General features: G+C 46.9%; 1 protein-coding gene across 6 annotated transcripts in view; it reads right to left on the bottom strand.

Annotated features, from left to right (window-relative positions):
* Positions 1-15843: 15843 nt before the first annotated feature.
* Acacb (acetyl-CoA carboxylase beta) overlaps positions 15844-19433 on the bottom strand; it is a 127397-nt gene continuing 123807 nt past the window's right edge. For all 6 annotated transcript variants that reach the window (XM_033762390.1, XM_033762388.1, XM_033762389.1 and 3 more), the window contains one exon: positions 15844-18816. In XM_033762390.1, coding sequence (XP_033618281.1) covers positions 18690-18816 — 127 coding nt within the window. In that variant the 3' untranslated portion in view covers positions 15844-18689. The remainder of the gene's footprint in view (positions 18817-19433) is intronic.

Raw genomic sequence — 19433 nt, 5'->3', positions numbered from 1 at the left:
ACAAGGATCACAACCCCAAGAAGCCCAGCAGAATGAATCCGTCAGACTTGAAAAGAGTTAAATGCAAAGTGAGAGAATCCAACAAAAAGAAAAAGTCACAACAAGGATAAGTCAATACATATCAGTTATAACCATCAACGTTAATGGTCTCAATTCACCAATCAAAAGAAATAGACTGGCAGAATGGGTCAAGAAGCAAGATCCAACAATATGCTCTTACAAGAAGCACACTTAATTCAAAAAGAAACTCATAGACTGAAAGTTAAAGGATGGAAAACAATACTCCATGCAACAGGAACCAAAAAAAAAGCAGAAGTAGCTATACTCTTTGCAGATCAAGAGGACTTCAAACCAACACTGACTAAGAGTGACAAAGAAGGACCCTACATCCTTGTAAAGGGGACAATCCAGAGGAAGAGATGACAATCATAAATATATATGCACCAAACACTAGTGTGGCCCAACTATATAAAAGAAATACTAATGGACATGAAAAATCAAATAAGTACGAATACAATAGTAGTGGGGGACCTTAATACCCCACTATCACAAATAATGTTAGGCCAGTTCCTCTTCCCCCAGAGGCCTGCTCACCATGGGAACCTCCAGATTCACAGACAGGAAGTGAGGGAGGAGAAGTGAGGAGTAAAACCCATGATGCCTTTGCTTCAGAGAGCTCAGTACTGGCTGGGCTGAAGCTGGAGACAGCGTCTCCTGCCCACCTTCCCATTTCCTAGCACTCATCTGAGAATATTTGCTTTGGCATCTGGCAGGGTAGGTGTAATTTAGAGACTGCAGAATGCAGGGATTTTAAGCATCTGCTGGTCCAGGGATCCTCTTCCCTGTCCCATTCTCTTCAGCAAGGCGGTATAACGTGACCTCACACCCTGAGAGGCCTCCTGATTACTGTTCCCTCTTTCCCCCGCTTCCCGGAAAAGCCACTGCTGAAAGGTCCAACCTCAGTGTACTGGGTCTTTCGGTAGCACAAAGGGACTCATTGATCCGTGAATCCCTCTGCCCTTCTCTATGTGCATTTTTCTGGTGAAAGATCCATCACTTTTATCACATTATCAAAGAGAACCCTGGAGTTAGTGCTTAACAAACCCTTGATGATTTACTAAATGACTTGGGATGCGTGTCCTCTTCCCCAAACAAGCCTCAGCTCCCTCTGCCTGAAAAGAGGGGCTTGGGCAGCACGATGACTCTCACTCTCCTCTGACAGCCGCAAGGTCTTGGGGATCTGCTCAGACTTGAAGGTGGCTGTGGGGCTCAGGAGCGCAGATCTCCTCCTCCACATCTGCCTCAGGGCTCCCACGTCCGTCTGGGCCGCAATGGTGCACTCCCAGGGCAGTGTCAGAGGCGCAGCTGGTTCTGAAGTCTTTTTAAAATGCTGATTGTACAATATTGGTGCCCGAAACTTATCTTTAACATGCACTGGAGAGACATGGTCAAGCATCTAGAGTTATCCTTTGCTTCCCCATGGGGTTTGGGTTCCGGTTCCCCTGTGGACACCAAAGCCTGCAGATGCTCAAGTCCCTTCTATACAATGTCCGGTATTTCCACAGAACCTCCACACATCCTCCCGTATACTTTAAATCATCTCCACACTGCTTGTGTTACCTAATACAATGTAAAGTCCACATAAATAGTTCTTATACTGAATTGTTTCGGGAATAAGGAACTCTGAATGTATTAAGTACGGACATGGTGTTTGGAGAAATATTTTGATCCATGGTTGGTTCGTGGGTGTGAAGGGCCAATGGAACAGTAAAATAATGATAGAAGATTCTAGGTGGTGAACTTGAGGTCATCCATTCATTACAACATTCTCTTAACTTTAAAATGTCTCACATTTAAAGATGAGAGGAAACTGTGTGACTGCACTGTGCTCTGCAATGTCTATGCCATTGCTGCCCACATCCCTCTCCAGGGTTTCTCCTCTCCTGAGAGTCCTGGCTGGACAAGAAACACCCATGAGGAGAAAGCTGACATGTCTGGCTTTAGGTACATTAGAGGGTCCGGTGTGGCTGGAATAAAAATGAGCAAGGTAACTAACATGCTCACCAAACACCTAGGGCAGAGATGGCAGACCTGTGACATGCAGAGCTCTTCCTATTGGCATGCACGCCACATCTCTGAGTTGTTTTTCTAAACTAAAACCTCAGTAATTCAAGTTTAATGTCAACGTTGGCACTTTGCAAGAAGTGGGTTTTTGGGTTGTGGTTTGGGCACTTGGTCTCTTAAAGGTTCACCATCACTGACCTAGGGTTTCTATTACCAAGCCTTTCAAGGTCAAGAGTCAGGATCCAATGGGACACGTGTCCCCTGAGTCCAGCCCACATCTGGACTAGCACATCTGTGAGCCCGGAGAATCTACCCATGTGTCATGTTGAGCCTCCTGCAGACAAAATGGGTGTAGGATGGGGGAGTGGAGGTGGTGGGCCGCTAGGGGGACTGTTGTAAAAGTCCATGAAGTCGTACGGTTGTTTAGGGTTTTTTGCTATGATGTGTTTTATAGAAAGAAGTTTGAGAGCAACTGGTAGCAGGGGACTATTATTTGCTATAAGACAACCAACATTAGTTATATGTCATAAAATACCCTGTAACATTTACAAAGTAAAACATCCAACATTGGCTGCAGAGCTCACTCACAGAAGGGTTCTTTAACACACAGAGAGTAACGTGACTATGGAGAGGAGGGGCGGGGAGGGGCTGCTCATCCCCAGCCCTCTGGCAGCTCCAGGTCCTCTGAGCCGCTGGACCCCAGGTTCTCGTCCACACTGGTGTCATTGTGGGGATCTGCAACACAGACAAAGGTGCTGGGTCATGAGGGGGACCCAGGTGGGGAGGATGGGCTCTCGGGGCGAGTGCGGAAATGGGGGAAAAGGGATGGGGAACAGACACAAAGAAGAGTTTGTGGATAACAGGATAAACCAGACACAGATAGGGGAACATCTACGTGCCGCTTGCTGCTTCCTGTGTCTGATCCTCGGAATCTGGAAAACTGGCATCCGTGTGAACCAGGGCAACAACAGTGACGCTGTGACCTTGGGGAAAGGAAAGAGTTAAAGTCGAGGGGAGAATGTGGGACCCTGCTGCTCCTGGCGTTGATAGAGCTCAACCTCAGAAGTCAGTTCTTCCCCATCTCCGTGCCTGTCTCGGGCCTCAGACCCTTTACCTCTGTCATGGAGAATGGGTCTGGGGTCTCCAGGGCTCTTCCAGCCCCTGTCACCGCTGTACCGAGACAGGGATGTCTCGTCATCCTCTTCCTCCAAGAGGCAGCCACTGTCCCCATGACTTCTGGGCGAGACAGTGGATTCCCTTCCCTGTCTTCCTACCTCATACAACCTGTCTCTTTTCTGTCCTTCCTACCCATTTCTTTTCTTCTTGTCATCATCCACTGTCATATGTTTTTCCAGGGTGGGAGCATTGAGGAAAAGAACAAGGATACACTGATAATTAATCCGTTCATCAATGCACGAATGAACGCAAACCCAGGAGCACCTGTCATGGGCCTGGGGTTGTATTGTGTCCCGATGGAGAGATTGACAGCCAAACTACATAAAAAGTGAAGTTCGACCTTAGGTACTTGGCTGACATTTGGTCTTTACAAAATTCTAAAACATCCTATGCTGATGCAGAAGATGAAAACAAGTTTAGAGGGAATGAAACTTGTCTAAATCCCGAGTCTACACGTGAGTTCTGGAGTGGGTGGGCGTATGTCCTCATAAATAAATGAGACCTGCCAGGATTGGCACTGAGCTGTGGCTGGCTGGGAGGATGGCTCCTGGCAGGTGTGAGGACAGGAAGAAGGTAAGGGGAACAGGCAGCACCGTCTGGTAAGAGCACTGGGACCGAGGAGCAGTGCCCTCCTGGCCCCACCTCCCACAGGGCCCATGCTGCTCCTCGTTACAGATGAAGCCAGCAGGGCTGCGATGGACAGTGTGTGCTGTCCCTTTCCCCATGTCCTCTAAAATGCAAGAGGCAGCTGGACATGGGCCCTCAAGTGGAAGCAAATTTTATACCTAGCCCCAGGGCGTGGGAAGTGGATGGGGGTCGGGAGGAGGGAGAGAAAACTAGTCAATTCTTACCACTTTTCTCCGGGAAGACCTAGTGCATATGCAGGAGGCCTAGAGGAAGACTCACCTAGCCCTCCTTCAGACCAGAAGTGGACAGTGAGGACAGAGCAGAAAGCGCTACTGGGAAACCTGGAAGTGCAGAAGGAGAGGGCTGCCTTCTCTCTCACCCCCGGCACACACTAGAACTGTCTCCACGTTCACATGGCACCTGTGGGGGGTCTTATCCCCCCAGATTCCTTTCCTCAACACCCCTAAACCACATCAAAATCTCTTATGCAAAACTTCCAAGTCACACTAACCGACAAAAGCCAAGCACCGGGACTTGTGGCAGAGGTAGAAGCCGGAAATCGTGGGGCTGAGGAGGAAGTTTGGGTGTGACTAGCAAAAGAAACGAGGCTACCTACAGTGTGCTCGAAGGCAGGACACATACTGGTTCTCGCTACTACGTCATTAAAATATGAAAATGAAACCAATTTCCTGTTTCTCTCTATTTAATATCCCTCTCCTCAGTTTCCAGAGCGGCAGATACGCCCAACTCCTGCTGGGAAAACTTTCACCTTGGATCCTAGCACAAGTTCCTATCTGCAGGGTCTTCATTCCCACTGTAGGACTCATAATAACTTCCACCAAGAGACACCGACATCAGCAAGAATGTCACTGGTTGAGGTCATGCAGGGTGCTAATGCTCCTGTGTTTGAGGCTTGGTGGCTGTGTGGTAAGGTGTTGAGACCACGAAGAAGTGAAGTCTGATAAAAGGGCTTGGTCACGTGGGGCAGTCAGTGCATACTGATACAGTTTCCCCAGACCCTCATTAGTTCCCTTGAGAAGCTATCAAAGGAGTAGGCTCTGTCCCTCTGGCTTCCTGTCTCACCGGTTGATATCTCCCACTCACCATTCATTCACAAGGATGCATCCCATCATGTGAGGATGCAGCCAAGCGAGGCGTCACCAAAGATAAACAGATGTCAGCACCATGCTGGTGAATCTCCAGAACTGTGCGCTAAACACACCTCTACTTTATAAAGTGTCCAGCCTCGGGCGTTTTGTTAATGCAGTGGAGAACACACTAATATAATGGCTGACACAACATCACCCTGCCCCTTGCTCTGGGCTCCCAGACCCCGCCTCAGGCTCTGAGTATGAAGCCTTTGTCAGACACTGCCAGTAGTGTTAACCTTCAACTGAGAGAAGAGTGAAGAAATCACTGTATCACTTTCCCTCTCGTGCTTCACCTCCAGAGGAATCAACCTGGAACTGAGACACACAGACCCCAAGAAATCTATTTAATGAACAGACTGAGTTGGGTGAGACCAGCAGCCCTCAGAGTGTGCTGTGAGGATGGGAATGTTCTCTCTCCACTCTCAAACATGGGGCCACTGATCACTGGAAATGTAGCTGGTACGAGAAGGTGTCAGAAGTTGACTTTACTTATGTAAGTTTAAATAAATTCAGACACAAAGGACAGCACACACCTAGAGACCCAAAGATTAGGAAGACACGACTCCCTCCCTTGGTGCTGCCTCACAGAAGAATTTGCTGGGCTGTGTCCAGTTTTTCCTTTATATGCACTTCCTGAGCACAATCAACAGAGCCAGACAGCACAGAGGACTTGGGGACGCTTAAAACAACACAGTCAGTATCCAGGCCCATAGTGACTTCCAGGAGGGCCGTGTGGACACAGGGGAGACTGGGAGGAACCACAAGCCCAATCTAGCCTCGATCACATAGAAGGAGTAGAACTGGAGGGACACAGTGCTGTCAGGAGCCTGCACTCCTGCCCCTCACCCTGGAGCACAGGCCGGGAAGACACCAGACTCAGCTGGGCATGCAGAGTAAGCGACCTTTAGACATCGGAGAAGATCCTAACCTGAAGGATTCAACAGATGCACCTGGGCCAGAAGAGGGCTGGGCTCTGGATAAGAAGAAATGAGGACATAGCTGTGGCCTTGACAGGGACTGGCCAGGGCCAGGCATCCTCTCTCCATGAGTGTGAGAGTGCGGTTGCGGACGGAAGATTCTGGAACGTGTCAGAGATACTCTGAAAGTGGTGCCATCTGGGCCGTACCTGGACACAGCAAGGACCCCCAGACTGTGGGATCAGCCCCTCCGCCTGAACTGAGCCAGGCTCTCCCCAACTGCCCTGTACCGAAAAATGTCTGCGAGCCCCCGCCACATCCCAGCTTAAATATGCTTCTTCGCCATGTTGCAGTCGGCCAGCCAGCAGTGTCCATACAAGGACTGGTTGTGAAGTGATTCTAAGATCAGGGGAAAACTGGAAACTCGCTCCTCTTTCAGCCTGAGTAGAGGCCTAGGAAGCTGACATCCCTTCCTGCTGATTCCTGTCCTACCAGTCTAGGTCAGTGAACTGGGGACATGGCACCTTTTTCTGCATCTTCCCGATTTCAGGTGGTGCTAACCGCCATCATCAGAGTCATTCCGAAGCCTTCCATAGAAAGGGACTGTGAATAAGATAAGTGAAAGGAGAGAAAAAGCCGACCATCCCAAAGCCACGAGGAAGCCGAGCGTGGTGGCATAGGCCTGTGATCCCAGCACTCTGGGAGGCGGGGGGAGGATCACAAGTTGGAGCCCTTACTAGGGGACCCCTGAAATGAGCGAGACCCTGTCTCAAAATAAAAAAACAGAGAGAAACGGTGGGGGCTGGAGCTGCATTCAAAAGCCCCGGGTTAAATTGCCAGACCGGAAAAAACACAAAAAGCCATAAGGAAATGTAGAGGCATACAGATGAAGCTGATAAACAAATGAAGTTACTCTTGGCCCGCTAACAGAAATTAGGAAACATAGTTTTGTTCTTTTAGAGTCCTGTGAACATTATCCTGGGTTCTGATGAGTTTTTCAAACGTTCACTGAGAGATAGTGACATAAAATGTTCACAATTTGATTAATCTTCACGTATAACTATTATCATGCTCCGGTGAGGGTGGCATTTAAGGTTGCCACTTACAACAGTGGTACCTCGGTTCACAAGCTTAATTTGCTCCATGATTTGGGAAAAGATGGCCACATTTGATTGCGTAGGAAAGTTGGCCGCTGTCATGTTTGCCACCCAATGTAGAGTTTTCAAATACAAACAAAAGTTTGCCAAATGCTCAAAATGTTTGTTTGCAAACAAAAGCGCTCGTGAACTGAGAGAGAACACTGTGATCCACACAAACAGACTCCCAGAATCACAGCCATGCACACACACGAACACCCTCCACCCACTTGCCCACAGTCCCACCATTGCCTCCAGAGACCACAGAGACCATCTATAGTTTTTGATGTGAAAAATCAATTTCTAGCGCCACATCCTCAGCCCTCGCTCATCGCGGAAACCTGGAATCAGGGTGACTCTACACACTAAAGCCACCAAGGCAGTCTGCCTCTCCCATCGTGACTCATCTGCAAGTGTGTGAGCCCAGGGTCCATACCATCGCCAGTTCTTCTGGTGTCCACCTGCGATTACAGAGGAGGAGAAGTCACATAAGAATCGGACCGTGTTGTGTTCTGTGTGTACAGATCTTATCTCATGGTATCGGTAGAAAATCAATGGAAAACACTGGTCAAGACGAGGAAACGCGAAGGCAGAAGGAGGCACGTCTACTTGTGCCAAAGTACTCAAGCTCTTCACGGGGGACACATGAATGACGAGGGACCTTACCAAGGCATTCAGCGGGTCCGCCTCTTCTGTGCTGTCTGGGGACAGCGAGTCCACCAAGATCTTGGAGGGAACTAGGGAGACAGAGAATGACAGTGATCTGGTTGCCTGTGAATTACTTAGCAGTACTGTGTTACTTAACCGGATATGGGGCCAGCATGGAAGGCAAAGTAGAGAGGCAGGACAGAATTGAGAAGCAGAGCATTCGATTGTCCAGCTAACGCTCACCTCATCACAGGGAAATGGTTTGTCCAAAAGATGAAAAAACACTCAAGTGCGTGCCGCATCAAAACACAACAAAAATACAAAAAGCTGAGTCTCTGACTTCCTTTGCCCAAGTAGAAGTCAAGCTTACCTGCCACTATTTTTCGATGTCTTTGAATCATTTCTTCCCTCGAGACCTACATGTACCACTACTATGCATGTCATGTTTTCTATGAAGCTTTGTACCAGGCAAAATGTTGTATTGTGTTCGTTTACTAACATTTTTACAATTTAAAGATACTGAGATCTTACCATTTTCAGACAACCACTCCTAATCACATAAAATGTTTCCTTCCTGTCTTCCTTTTAATGCAGTGTGCACAGCCGTTGAGTCTGTGGTGCCCACACTCACACTATGCCCAGACATTGGGACAGATCAGCATGGAGTGCAGATGGGCTCAGTGCTCATGATCTCTAACCTACTGTCCTGGAGATCAGCAACAAGAGTGATGGACTCCAAGCTAATGACTGAGAACCATGAGTTCCTATTCGTCACTGCCCCCTGGGAGTGTGTGCTAATGGATTTGAGCACTTCTAACACTCGTGGTGATCATTTCATGCAATACGATGGAATGACTCAAGGATGCTTATCTGCTATGAGTGAGGGACCAAGTAATGTCCCCAGTGCTGGCACATCTTGACCTCTACAGTCCTACCAGATGCCTCACACTGTCTCAATGTCTGAGCTGCCTAGAACCATGTAATTTTTGAGGTGTGTTTTTAAGGTTGCCTGTGCCAACGTCTGCTGTTAAATGCACCTACTGACACGCTGGGTCTTGTGACCACTGAGACCTCTTTACAGTGATGGACAGGTAGCATTTGGGGTTTCTGGAGACTGTACTCCTTCCAGGCTTATACACAGCTGCTGCAACGCCCTGATGTACAGACTCGTTATTGTATGGCTGAGTGATGAATACGGTTCTCTAGCACAGAACATCAACACTGGAACCTATGCCTGCATTTAATTTGTCTTTTCCACTTACAGAGCCGAATACCTGGATCATTCATCTGTGCACCATCTCTATCTAAGGAGCAGAAATACATAACTACTCAATTATTCTGTGAAGTGGGCCGGGGATTTAGCTCAGTGGCACTACGCCTGCCTCAAAAGCACAAGGTCCTGAGTTCAATCCCCAATACTGAAAAAAAAAAAAAAATCCGTGATGAGAGTTCAGTGTACTAATTCATGAATCAGAATATGCAGGGGTGTCAGGTATTTTTCTACCTCCTTTTTGGTTTGTTTTTTAGAAAACTCACACTTGTACCATGGAGGTGGGAATGTATTTTCTGAGGAGATGCGTACCACCACAAACACACCCATGCCACTACACACGGACTCGCTCAGAGATGCCTCCCAAACCTCAGCAGTACAACATCACAGTGCCGAAATGACAGAGCGGCTTCCGGGGACTGCAGTACACAGCCACAGCCCTCCGGCTTCCTTTGCCATACCTCTGACCCTCCTTTTCAGCAGGAATCTGCAGTCAGGGTGGCTCGCTAAACAAAAACAAGAAAGGCCCACCATTTCTGGCACTTGGATTTTTGCAAAGCATGGAAGTTGGGAATACATACGGTTTCCATTTGCCGTGGACTCCACCTGCCGTGACAAAAGGGAAGACACTGTAAGGGTCATGTAGGTGACATCCTGCCAGTCTTGGTGCCTTTTTCACTACGGTGATATTAGGAAACTAGAAGGGAAAAACAGGTCTGAACCTTGACCTCAAATGAAGCATACAGAATATCCTGTTGCAAAGCTACAAGCTTTATGCAGACAATTTCCCAAGTCCATTTTGATTGGCAAATATAAAATTCTTAGTCAAAAGTACAACTCAGGAAAATGTTCACAACCATACAGTTGATAACTGATGCAGTTATACATGAATGCCATCTTTTTACTTTATTTTTATTTTTGCAGTACTGGGGATTGAACCCAGAACCTTCATACCAGGTGTGAGAGCCTTTTTTATTTTTTAGGTTGAGATATGGGCTCACTAAGTAGCTAAGTTGCCCAGGCTGGGCTTAATGTGTGGTCCTCTTGGCTCAGAGTCTCTTCCCACAGAGCTCAGATTACAGGCATGTGCTAGATGCCATGCCCAATGGATGCCATCTTGAATCAGATCTCACTTGGCATTTCTCACCAAACAAAACTATGTTTCCTCTATCATTTACATGGTCGGACTTCCATGTCTGAGTTTGACTGAAAAAGGAAGAAACTAAGAAAACCACATTTCCATCTCAGACAAAGAAATGCAAATTTACCTGGACAATAAATTGTTTCTCATCCTCTGTAGTGTCACAGGGAACAACTTCCATCAGGACCTTAGTGGAATCTAGAAGAACATTAGAGCAACGGTTACTACGTAGGTGACTCTGGGAGCTCCCTGCTATGGCTCAGGTAGATGCAAGTGGTTGATACAAAATGATATAGACAGTGACTTAAATGTATGTTGCTAAGTGATGTGTGATAAAGCTGCCGTCTGATTCTAACTGTGTGGAATTGAGGGAAAGTCAACACAGAGAGTAAAATTTCAGTAGTTGCTGGGTTTCCATGAAAAAAGGAGAGGGATAAACAGATAAAAGCAGAGGAAACGTTTTGGGGCAGAGAAGCTGTTTTGCAATGACCATAAATAACTGAGTGCTTGTTAGACCTCAAAGAACCAAGCAACACTGAATTTACCTCAGGTAGTTAGTTAATAACAATCTGTCCATATTGGTTCTGTCCTGGTAGCAAATGAATTCCACTGGTACGAGATGTTATTTTTAAAAGGAAACCGGTAGGTAAGGGAGGGATTCAGGAACTTTCTGTACTATCTGTCCCTGTTGTTGTTGTTGTTGATGATGTTGTTCATCTAAAATTTTTCAAAAGAAGGTTTTGATTTTTTAAAAAAAATCTGACAATATTAATGCAGAAAGAGCTGTATTTCAGCTAATGGCTGAGAATCAGGTAAAGGTCTAAACATCCAAGTGAGATGTTTACTCGCTCAGAACTTTAGCTGTAAATTGATCTTCACTTCTGGAGTTGCAGGGCTACTGACTGAGTTAACGAAATTTAAATCTGCACACATCTAATAAACGAATACAGCTTTAGAGTTTTCTCTGCAACATGGGACACTAGTAAACCAGGACCAGGCTCAGGAATGCACTTAATGACTGAATTTGCACAGCACCTCCATCATCAACCTCTCCGCGGTCTTCACTCTCCAACAGCCACAGGGGGGCCCTTCTGTAGCACTGGGTGGAGCAGGCAATAGATCGTCTTGACCTTGAAAGAACGATTTCTGCATCCAGGAGGCAAGAGCCTGGGAAATGTATTACAATAGAGACAGCTGTTAACATCGCACTGGCACAAAGACCTTAGGTTAATCAGAAATAATTATCCACACCTCAACTTTTTAATTGACACAAAAATTGTCCACATTTTGGGGTACAGTGCGATGTTTCGGTACATGTAGGTACCGAGTTAATGATGGGATAGTAAGTACCTTAAACATTTGTGATTCTTTATGGTAAGGACACACTGGTCATTTGTAAAAAATGTAGGTGGATCTGAAGGTACTTGAGCTCGTGGCCCAGATCACCCTGCGTCCACCACCATCTGTGAGGCCTAGGTGGCACAGGGCCCGGTGTGGTCCTGGCCAGTGAGGAGCAAGGTCAGGGCCAGTTTCCAGGGTCACAGCAGAGAGGATGGATCCGGGAGGGGAAGACCCTGATTCCCAGTGGGGCATGGCTCCCTGAGCGCCTGAGGCCTCCAGATTGTACCCTGGAAGCCTAAATCCAGAGCTCTTCCTCCTCTCTTTCCTGAATATTCCTGCCCCAAATTCTCCCCTGGAAGACGGATGACCTGGTTTCTGAGCCGAGGAAGTGGCCTCTCTCAAGGGAACAGGGAGCCCTGCTTTCTAGCACCTGTCTGCCCATAACCTTCCTCACCTAGCTGGCCCTCAGCACCTCCTACATCCTTCCGGCCAGTCTGCCTAAGGGGTTCTGACCACGGCCAGGCCTGCAACCCCCAGGACTCTCACTGAGGGTCACCCTCATTGCCTTCATCACCAAGTGTCCACTCCACTGACCCGATGACACTGTCCCTGTCACTACTCTCCCAGAAGCCCTCACACGGCACGGACAGATGGACAGCTTTGGAATTTGCCTCTGGTAAAATGCCTGCTGCCATATTTAGTGCCAAGAATCTTGGGCCTGAGGGCAGCAGCCCGGGCCAGCTCCCCACATCTATTCTCTAACAGTGTGTACAAAACCTGCATTAGAGAATATAAATTCCCCCAGATAATGGTACGATATTTAAGTCCACTATCTTGATAGAAGAATCAAAACTATGCATCGAGTAGCGACAGTCAGCTGTAAAATACTTTCTAAAAATCAGGAGAGAAACTGAAGCAGAGAAAATTAAAACTTGAGGAGCATAAGTTGAGTCAAAGCAAACTGTTCCACATGAGGAAGGCACTCAGAAGATGGATCTGAACATACCTGTACAGCAGTTTCCCATCTCCGGGGACTGTCACCAGCATGTGGTAATGGAATAACGGCTCTCAGCTCGGAGTGACAGTTGAAATGGAAGGCAAGGTGTCCATCATCATTACCATGGCAACAGGTCAGCTCAGCATTTTCAGAATGAGCCCAGGCCACTCTGTACGGCACGGCTATACTGCTAGCCAAACGAGTCTGTTTTCACCTGTCCAAGTGTGTCATCTGAGCGTGCACAGTTCATATCGTAAATGAATCCCCACCAGTCCATCCCTATTCTATGGGAACAAGTTAGATGAGGAAAGGAATCTCTCCTGCTCCCAAATATTTTCATCAATCCTGAACAATGTGGGGGTAAGTGGGACAGAGCTGACATGCTGATGCTGGAAGAAGGTTCCATTCTTGATCTGAAATACCAACCCTGCCCATTTCCACCATTCCTGAGTCACTGTTTCCAGGTCAAAGAAATCACAGTTTGTTCCAGATTGAGTTTCAAAAACTGTGTAGAAGGAATCATTGAATGTGTGGGCCTATTCAGGTGTGAGAAATAAGTTAGATTACATGCCACTTATCAGATAATTGAAAGCACGGCGGTTTCATAAATTCCTTACTAGTTTATCCAGCCACTGGGGTTAACCTTGCCTAGTCCCTGACACCTGCCCCTCCTCAGTTCTTTTGCTCAAGGGGCAACTCCCTGAGTCACCTTACCCTCAAGGAGTCATTAGGAAGAGGAACAAAATTAGCTCTTTTTAAAGAAAAGGGGTGCAAAAGCAGTTAATTCGTTTAATATGTGATCAATAAGGAAAACATTAGGGCCGGGGATTTAGCTCAGCGGTTCGGTGGCCTGCCTTGCAAGTACAATAGACCCAAGTTCAATCCCTGGTACCAAAAAAAAGAAGTTAAAAAAAAAAAAGGAAAACATTAAGATCAAATAATTACATTTTAATGAAGAAAATGTAATGGTGATGATTCTGTCTGAGCACTGGGGCAGCTCGTTCCTCATACTCCGAAACCCCTTAATAGCTTGATGATCAGCTTTTATAAAACTTCTTTCTATGAGTTCTAAAATTTTTCAGCACCACAGATAAGCAAACAGAAGTAAACAAAACTCAAATTTTGTCAGTGGAATGCATGCGCCCATGGCTTTTGGTATGAGAAAGAAATGGAAATGGTATCATATTGAATAATCCAGTTCAGCGTTGTAAGCAAAGCTGTAAATGTATAATGTAGATCAGACAATCCACCCATACTCACAAATGATGAAAAAGTCCCCAAAATAACTTATGAAATTAATATGTTAGCTTTAATGTAATATAATGTTAGCTGAATCACATGTTCATATTAAAGAAGAATGTACTATCAGGATTAAAGAAATGACTAAAGTTGCTGTCAAGTGGGAAAATATCACCAATATCTTTGCCTTCTTCTGACTGTAGAGGGAAAGCTTTCAGTTTCTTCCCATTTAAATGATGGTGGCTGTTGGTTTGTCATACATGACTTATATCAGATGCAGGTAATGTCCATTATGCCTATTTTCTTTAGTTTGTTATATCATGAATGAGTGCTGGGTTTTGCCAAAAGTTTTTCTGCATCTGTTGGTATGATTACTGGTTTTTGTCATAGATTCTGTTTATGTGGTGCATTACACTTATTGATTTGCATATCTTACAATCCTGGGATGAAACTTCTTTTGTCATGACCTATGATACTTGTGATGGTTTTTTGCACTCCATTTGTCAATATCTTTTGAGGAGTTTGCATCTATGTTCTAAGGAGACTGGCCTGCAATTTTCTTTTTTAGATGAGGCTTTGTCTGGTTTGGGCATCAGAGTGATTCTGGTTTCCACAGATGAGTTTGGAAACACTCATTCCATTTCAATATTATCGAAGCACTTAAGGAGTATTGGTATTAAACATCCTTAAAAGTCTTGTGGGATTCAGCAACGAATCCACCAAATCCTGGGTTTTGGTTTTTGTTTTTTAAAGTTTGTGGGTTTTTCATTGCTCCCTTGATTTCATTGCTTGTTATTGGATTATTCAGATTTTTTTTATTATTCAGGATTTTAATGTCTTCTGACTTAGTTTTGTAAATACATATGAGTCTAGGAATCCATCCATTTCTTCAAGATTTGCCAATATTTGGCAGTTTTTCACAGTAACTAGTATCTTCTCTATTATGATGGTGTCCATTTGGACCTCAGCTTTTTTATCTCTAATTGCACTGACCTGAGTCTTTATTTCTTTTGGTAAGTTTGGCTAAGATTTTGCCTATTTTGTTTACTTTTTTTGAAGAACCATCCCTTCGATTCATTGAATCTTTGCATTTTTTAAAGTCTCACTTTAATTAATTTCTACTCTGATCTTCACAAGTTGCCTCCTTAAATTTAATTGGGTTTGGATTGTTGTTTTGTTTTGTTTTTTAGTATCTTGAGACTCATCACTAGGTTATTTCTATGAACTCATTCTGTTTTTCTAATGTGAACACTGATTGTAATAATCCCTCTTAGGATTGCTTTTATTGTGTCCCATAGGTTCTGCTGTGTACTGACATTGTTATTTGATTCCAGAAACTGTTTAACTTCTTCCTCCATTTATTCTGTGACCCACTGAGTGTTCAGCAATGTGCTATTAAGTTTCCAGGTGTTTATACGTTTTTTGTGATTTCTTCAGTTCTTAATTTGCACATACAATGAACTGACAGTAAATATGGGTGGTTTTGATTCATTTGTATTTATTTAAGCAGGCTTTGTGGAGTAGTATTATGTTATATCTTAGAGAACGTTCCATGTACTATGGAGAATGTGTAGTCTGTTGTAATAAGGTACAACACTGTAGCCATCTAGTAAAATCATTTGTTCCGTTTAACTGCTTACCCTGCCCAGTGTGTTCATTCTGTAAGATTTTTGGGAATTGCTGACTTCCTTGTCTCTTTCTGGGATAGCCTTGAGAATTTTTTGGAGTGCTGGTTTAGATTCTTAAGGTGCTCTTTGTCATGGAAACATCTGATTCCTCCATCTATTTTGAAAGATAATTTTGCAGAATATATTAGTCTGAATGGTAAGTTGTTTTCTTTTAGAGCTTGAAACACTGCACTCTAAACTCTCCTGGCTCTTAAATTTGTGTTGCAAAATCCACTGTAATTCTTATGGGTTTACCCATATAAACAAGTTGATGCTTTTCTCTAACTACTTTTGAGGTACTGTCATTGTGCTGGACTTCTGGGATTTTGAATATGATGTGTCATGGAGAAGTTCTTTTCTGGGTGTGGCTATTTAGAGTTCTATAGCCCTCACTTATCTATATGTTAAATTCTCTCCCCATATTTGGAAAGTTTTCTGTTATTATATCTGTGGACAGGTTTTTTATGCCATTTGTGCTGTCTTCTGATTTGTCACTAGTTCCTATCAGCTGTTGGATCCATTTTCATATTCCCTCATTTTTAAGGTATCTGTGAAGATACGGTCACCAGCATCAGCCCTGTGTCTCCCCATTGATCTCTTGTTTCCCATGCTTTCCGTAAAATTTGTAATCTCCTGGTTTTCTGTTTGGTACTTTAATTCATGGACTCTAATTCTTTGCCAAATTGTCCATTTCTGTTTTGTACCATGTTGGTGGCCCCAAAACAAGATTTTTACAATCACTCAACATCTTGAGCAACCTGTTGTCAGGGCATTACCTCCACTCCTTCCCAGGGCCAAGCAGAGCAACAAGGGCATAGGGGAGTTACAGCAGGTTATTGAACAGGAGAGGGGCTTGAACCACCACACCCCGGGAGGTTGGATGCCCACAAGGTGAAGAGGGGACATGGAACAATTTCAACTGCACATGGTGCAACAGGTCCTGCGCCTCCACCCACCCGTCGCTTTGAGTTCATGAGGGGACAAATGGCATCACTCAGGTCTGGGATGTGGCTGATATGAGGAGGGGAAGGGGACAATAACATGAAGACCCCAGGACAATGTTTTTCTAAACTTTGTATAAAAGAAAAAACCCAAAAAACCTGGAGAAGTGGATCCATGCCTGCAATTTGCTGTGAAATGTCACAAAATAATGAGATAACGTCACAGCTACAGGCAGAGATGGAGAGATGAGCAGGCAGGTGGGACACTAAGTCCACGCACAGAGAGATGGCATCGAGCTGGTGGCTGAGGGCGAGCATCTGCCATCCAGTACTTCAACTTTTTCGTGTTTGGAAATTTTCAAAATACAATGTTAGGGCGAAGGACACGGAGGAGAAAAGCCAAGAGAATGTGGGAACCGAAGAAGAGCGAAAAGGGGGAGGTGGGGTGAGAAAGAGCTAGAAGTCGGGAGGAAGCCAGCCAGGGCTCGTGGCTCCCACTCTCGGCGTGGACAAGCCCACGGGGCTTGCAAAACTGGGAGGCTCCCTTGTGTGGTACGAATGCTCAGAGTCTGAGTCATGAAAGGAACGGGCCGGCTCTGAGGTCAAAGACTTAATTTCCCTCCGTCCGGTTGCCTGTGACAATGGACAAGCGTCTTCACCTCTCTAAATTTTGCCACCCTCGTCAAAGAAAGGGCGCTGAGGGTGGTGGGAAGGAGTGAACCTGCTATGAAAACCGCCCGGCCCCGCCCACCCAGCCTTCTTCCAGAGCAGCTCCCTTTTTGCCGGGCACACGGATGGGGCTCCATATAATTTTTTTGTTTTTTTAAACAAAGCCTTCCAACGCTTAGGAAACAGGATGCCTTTGAGCTCCCCAACCCAGCCCTCAGCTTCCCTCCGCTGCCTCCCAGCTGCTCCTGGGACACGAACTTTTTTCAGGGTCTCTACTACAGCACTGTGCAGTCCACAATGAGCTTCCTTCAAAAACAGTTTATTCTGCACGTTTCCAGGCAGGCTCTATGCCCACCGTTCCGGGGCAGCAGCTATTGCCTGGTTTTTCCTCCAAAGGCAAGAGGGTCTTCCCGAAAGGAACCCTCCACTCCTGAAGCAGCATTAGTCTCCATCCACCCGCCCCTCTGGGCCGGACGTGGGAGAAGTCAGCTTTCTCTCTCCCCACTGTCGCTGGCCAGAGCTGTCACGGGCGGATGGCCAGAATGTTTTCATGGTTGAACTTGAACGTCCTCAAGCATTCTGGCTGGCGGAGGCTTCCCTGGGCAGCCTTGTTGGAGTGCCCTCGGTCAGTGTCCTCAGACAAACTGCCCGCCACAGCAGTGGGTGACCCCGGATGCCGCATATCACGAAGTGCTTGGGGCATATGTCAAAGTCCTCCCTGAGCACATCGGTGTGGCCTTCTCGGTCCAGTCCTGGTCACCACGGCTCCACCCTTGATGCTGGCTCCACCACGGGGAAAGGCGAGGAAGTGAGTGACGCCGGAGGCCCCCCAAGGGGATGGCGGTGTCCACCGCTGGGCCGAGTCTGGGAAGGCTTCCTCTCCGCCTCTGCACCCTCAGCTCATGTGGGCAGCACCGGCTGCCTGACTGGGTGGGACAGGGGACTGACCCTCGCTCTCACTGGAGGGCAGGGGTGAGCTGAGCTCTGGGAGCCACGTGAGAGACTCCTGGGGACGCCCCTGCTCTGTGGCATCTCTTCATCGTGCTTCCTCTCTCTCCACAATGGGGAATTTGTTAGTGAGTGACAGGCACAGCCCAACAATGAGACATTCCTCATGACTCACGAGGGTCATTTGGGGCACAAGCTACCAGTTTATTCTCTTAAAAACAGTGTGTACCCTTTCCTGGGTGATTAGCTAGCATTCAGGTTAGCCTCATACAAAATTAGTTTTTCTCTAGTCTGATCTAGGCTTTTTCCATTCATTCTGCCGAAGTAGACAACGCCCTTATAACAAGGGCAGCCCCTGGAGTAAAAAAATAAAAATAAAAGATTCTAAGATGTGATATAAAACCAGCTAACAACCACCTGGACTCCGCACTCTAGGCACCGAAAAGCACAAGGAAATCTGGATGGTTTGGTTCAATCTGATTCAGTGGTACAGCAAAAACACTGTCTGAAGAGACAAAATGAACTTCCCAGAGTGGCAGGGAGGTGACTCCTGCTTGGGAGGGGCACCCTGAGCCTTTTATTGACACAGGAGTTGGCTGGGGACCAGTAGCTCCGCCCACAGAAGTGCCTGGGACTGGTGTCTTGTTGCTGTTGTTGTTGTTGTAAACAAGTCCCAAGATCCAGGTGGGGGCCTGCAGTGGGTCAGCAGGTTGTGCAGCTTCTGTTGCCCATGGCCCTGGGAATGGCTGGATGCAGCTCAGGTGGAGGCCGGGCTGTCCATGGCGGACAGCAGCTGAGCCACCTGGGCCCGCTCGGCTGGGCTGATGAGCTGACTTAGGTACACCACGCAGTCCATGGCCACCTCGGGCTTTTCCTGGACCAGACTGTGGGGGACGAAGACAATGCTGGAGTTATTCCTGCCACTTAGCCTGGTGGCCACTAGGTGACAGAGTCCTTATCCTCTTCCTGGGCTAGAACCCTGAACAGATTCCCTTCCTCCGAGGTCACCAAGAGAAAGACAATCCCGTGAAGCAGGACAGGCTACTTCTAGGGGGTCAGAATGCTTCTCAGTAGCACCACCCTTGCCGTCACTGTCTATGTGTTGTGCCGAGTTGTCTGAACCTCAGCTTCATGCCCCAGACAGGGTCCCATGTGCCCCGTGGCTGCCCTGCAGGGGACCCCACGACAAGGCCGGGGCATCTCTCTGGAAAGGTTGCCTAGGGGATGGGATGTGGGTTCTCTAACCATGCAGGCTCCAGCTGAGACCTGAGACATGTCAGCACATAGAATCCCGCAAGGACCCTGAGCTGGAGCATCTCCCACCTCCCTGTGGCGGCTCGGGGCTCTCGCCTCAACCCGGGCCTCTGTGTGGGAGATGGGGCAGGGCTGGTGGGCTGGGGTGGGGTGGGGTGCACTCTCATCCCTGGGGCTTCCAGGACAGAGGGCTGGGCCAGGGCACCATGACTGGTGTGGGACTCGAAGGGCTGCTCCAGGGTGTGAC

The sequence above is a fragment of the Fukomys damarensis genome, unplaced genomic scaffold (genome assembly GCF_012274545.1).
Source record: "Fukomys damarensis isolate Sample0158 unplaced genomic scaffold, DMR_v1.0_HiC HiC_scaffold_12, whole genome shotgun sequence".
In the NCBI taxonomy this organism is placed as follows: domain Eukaryota; kingdom Metazoa; phylum Chordata; class Mammalia; order Rodentia; family Bathyergidae; genus Fukomys; species Fukomys damarensis.
This window is presented reverse-complemented; position numbering and strand designations above follow the sequence as displayed.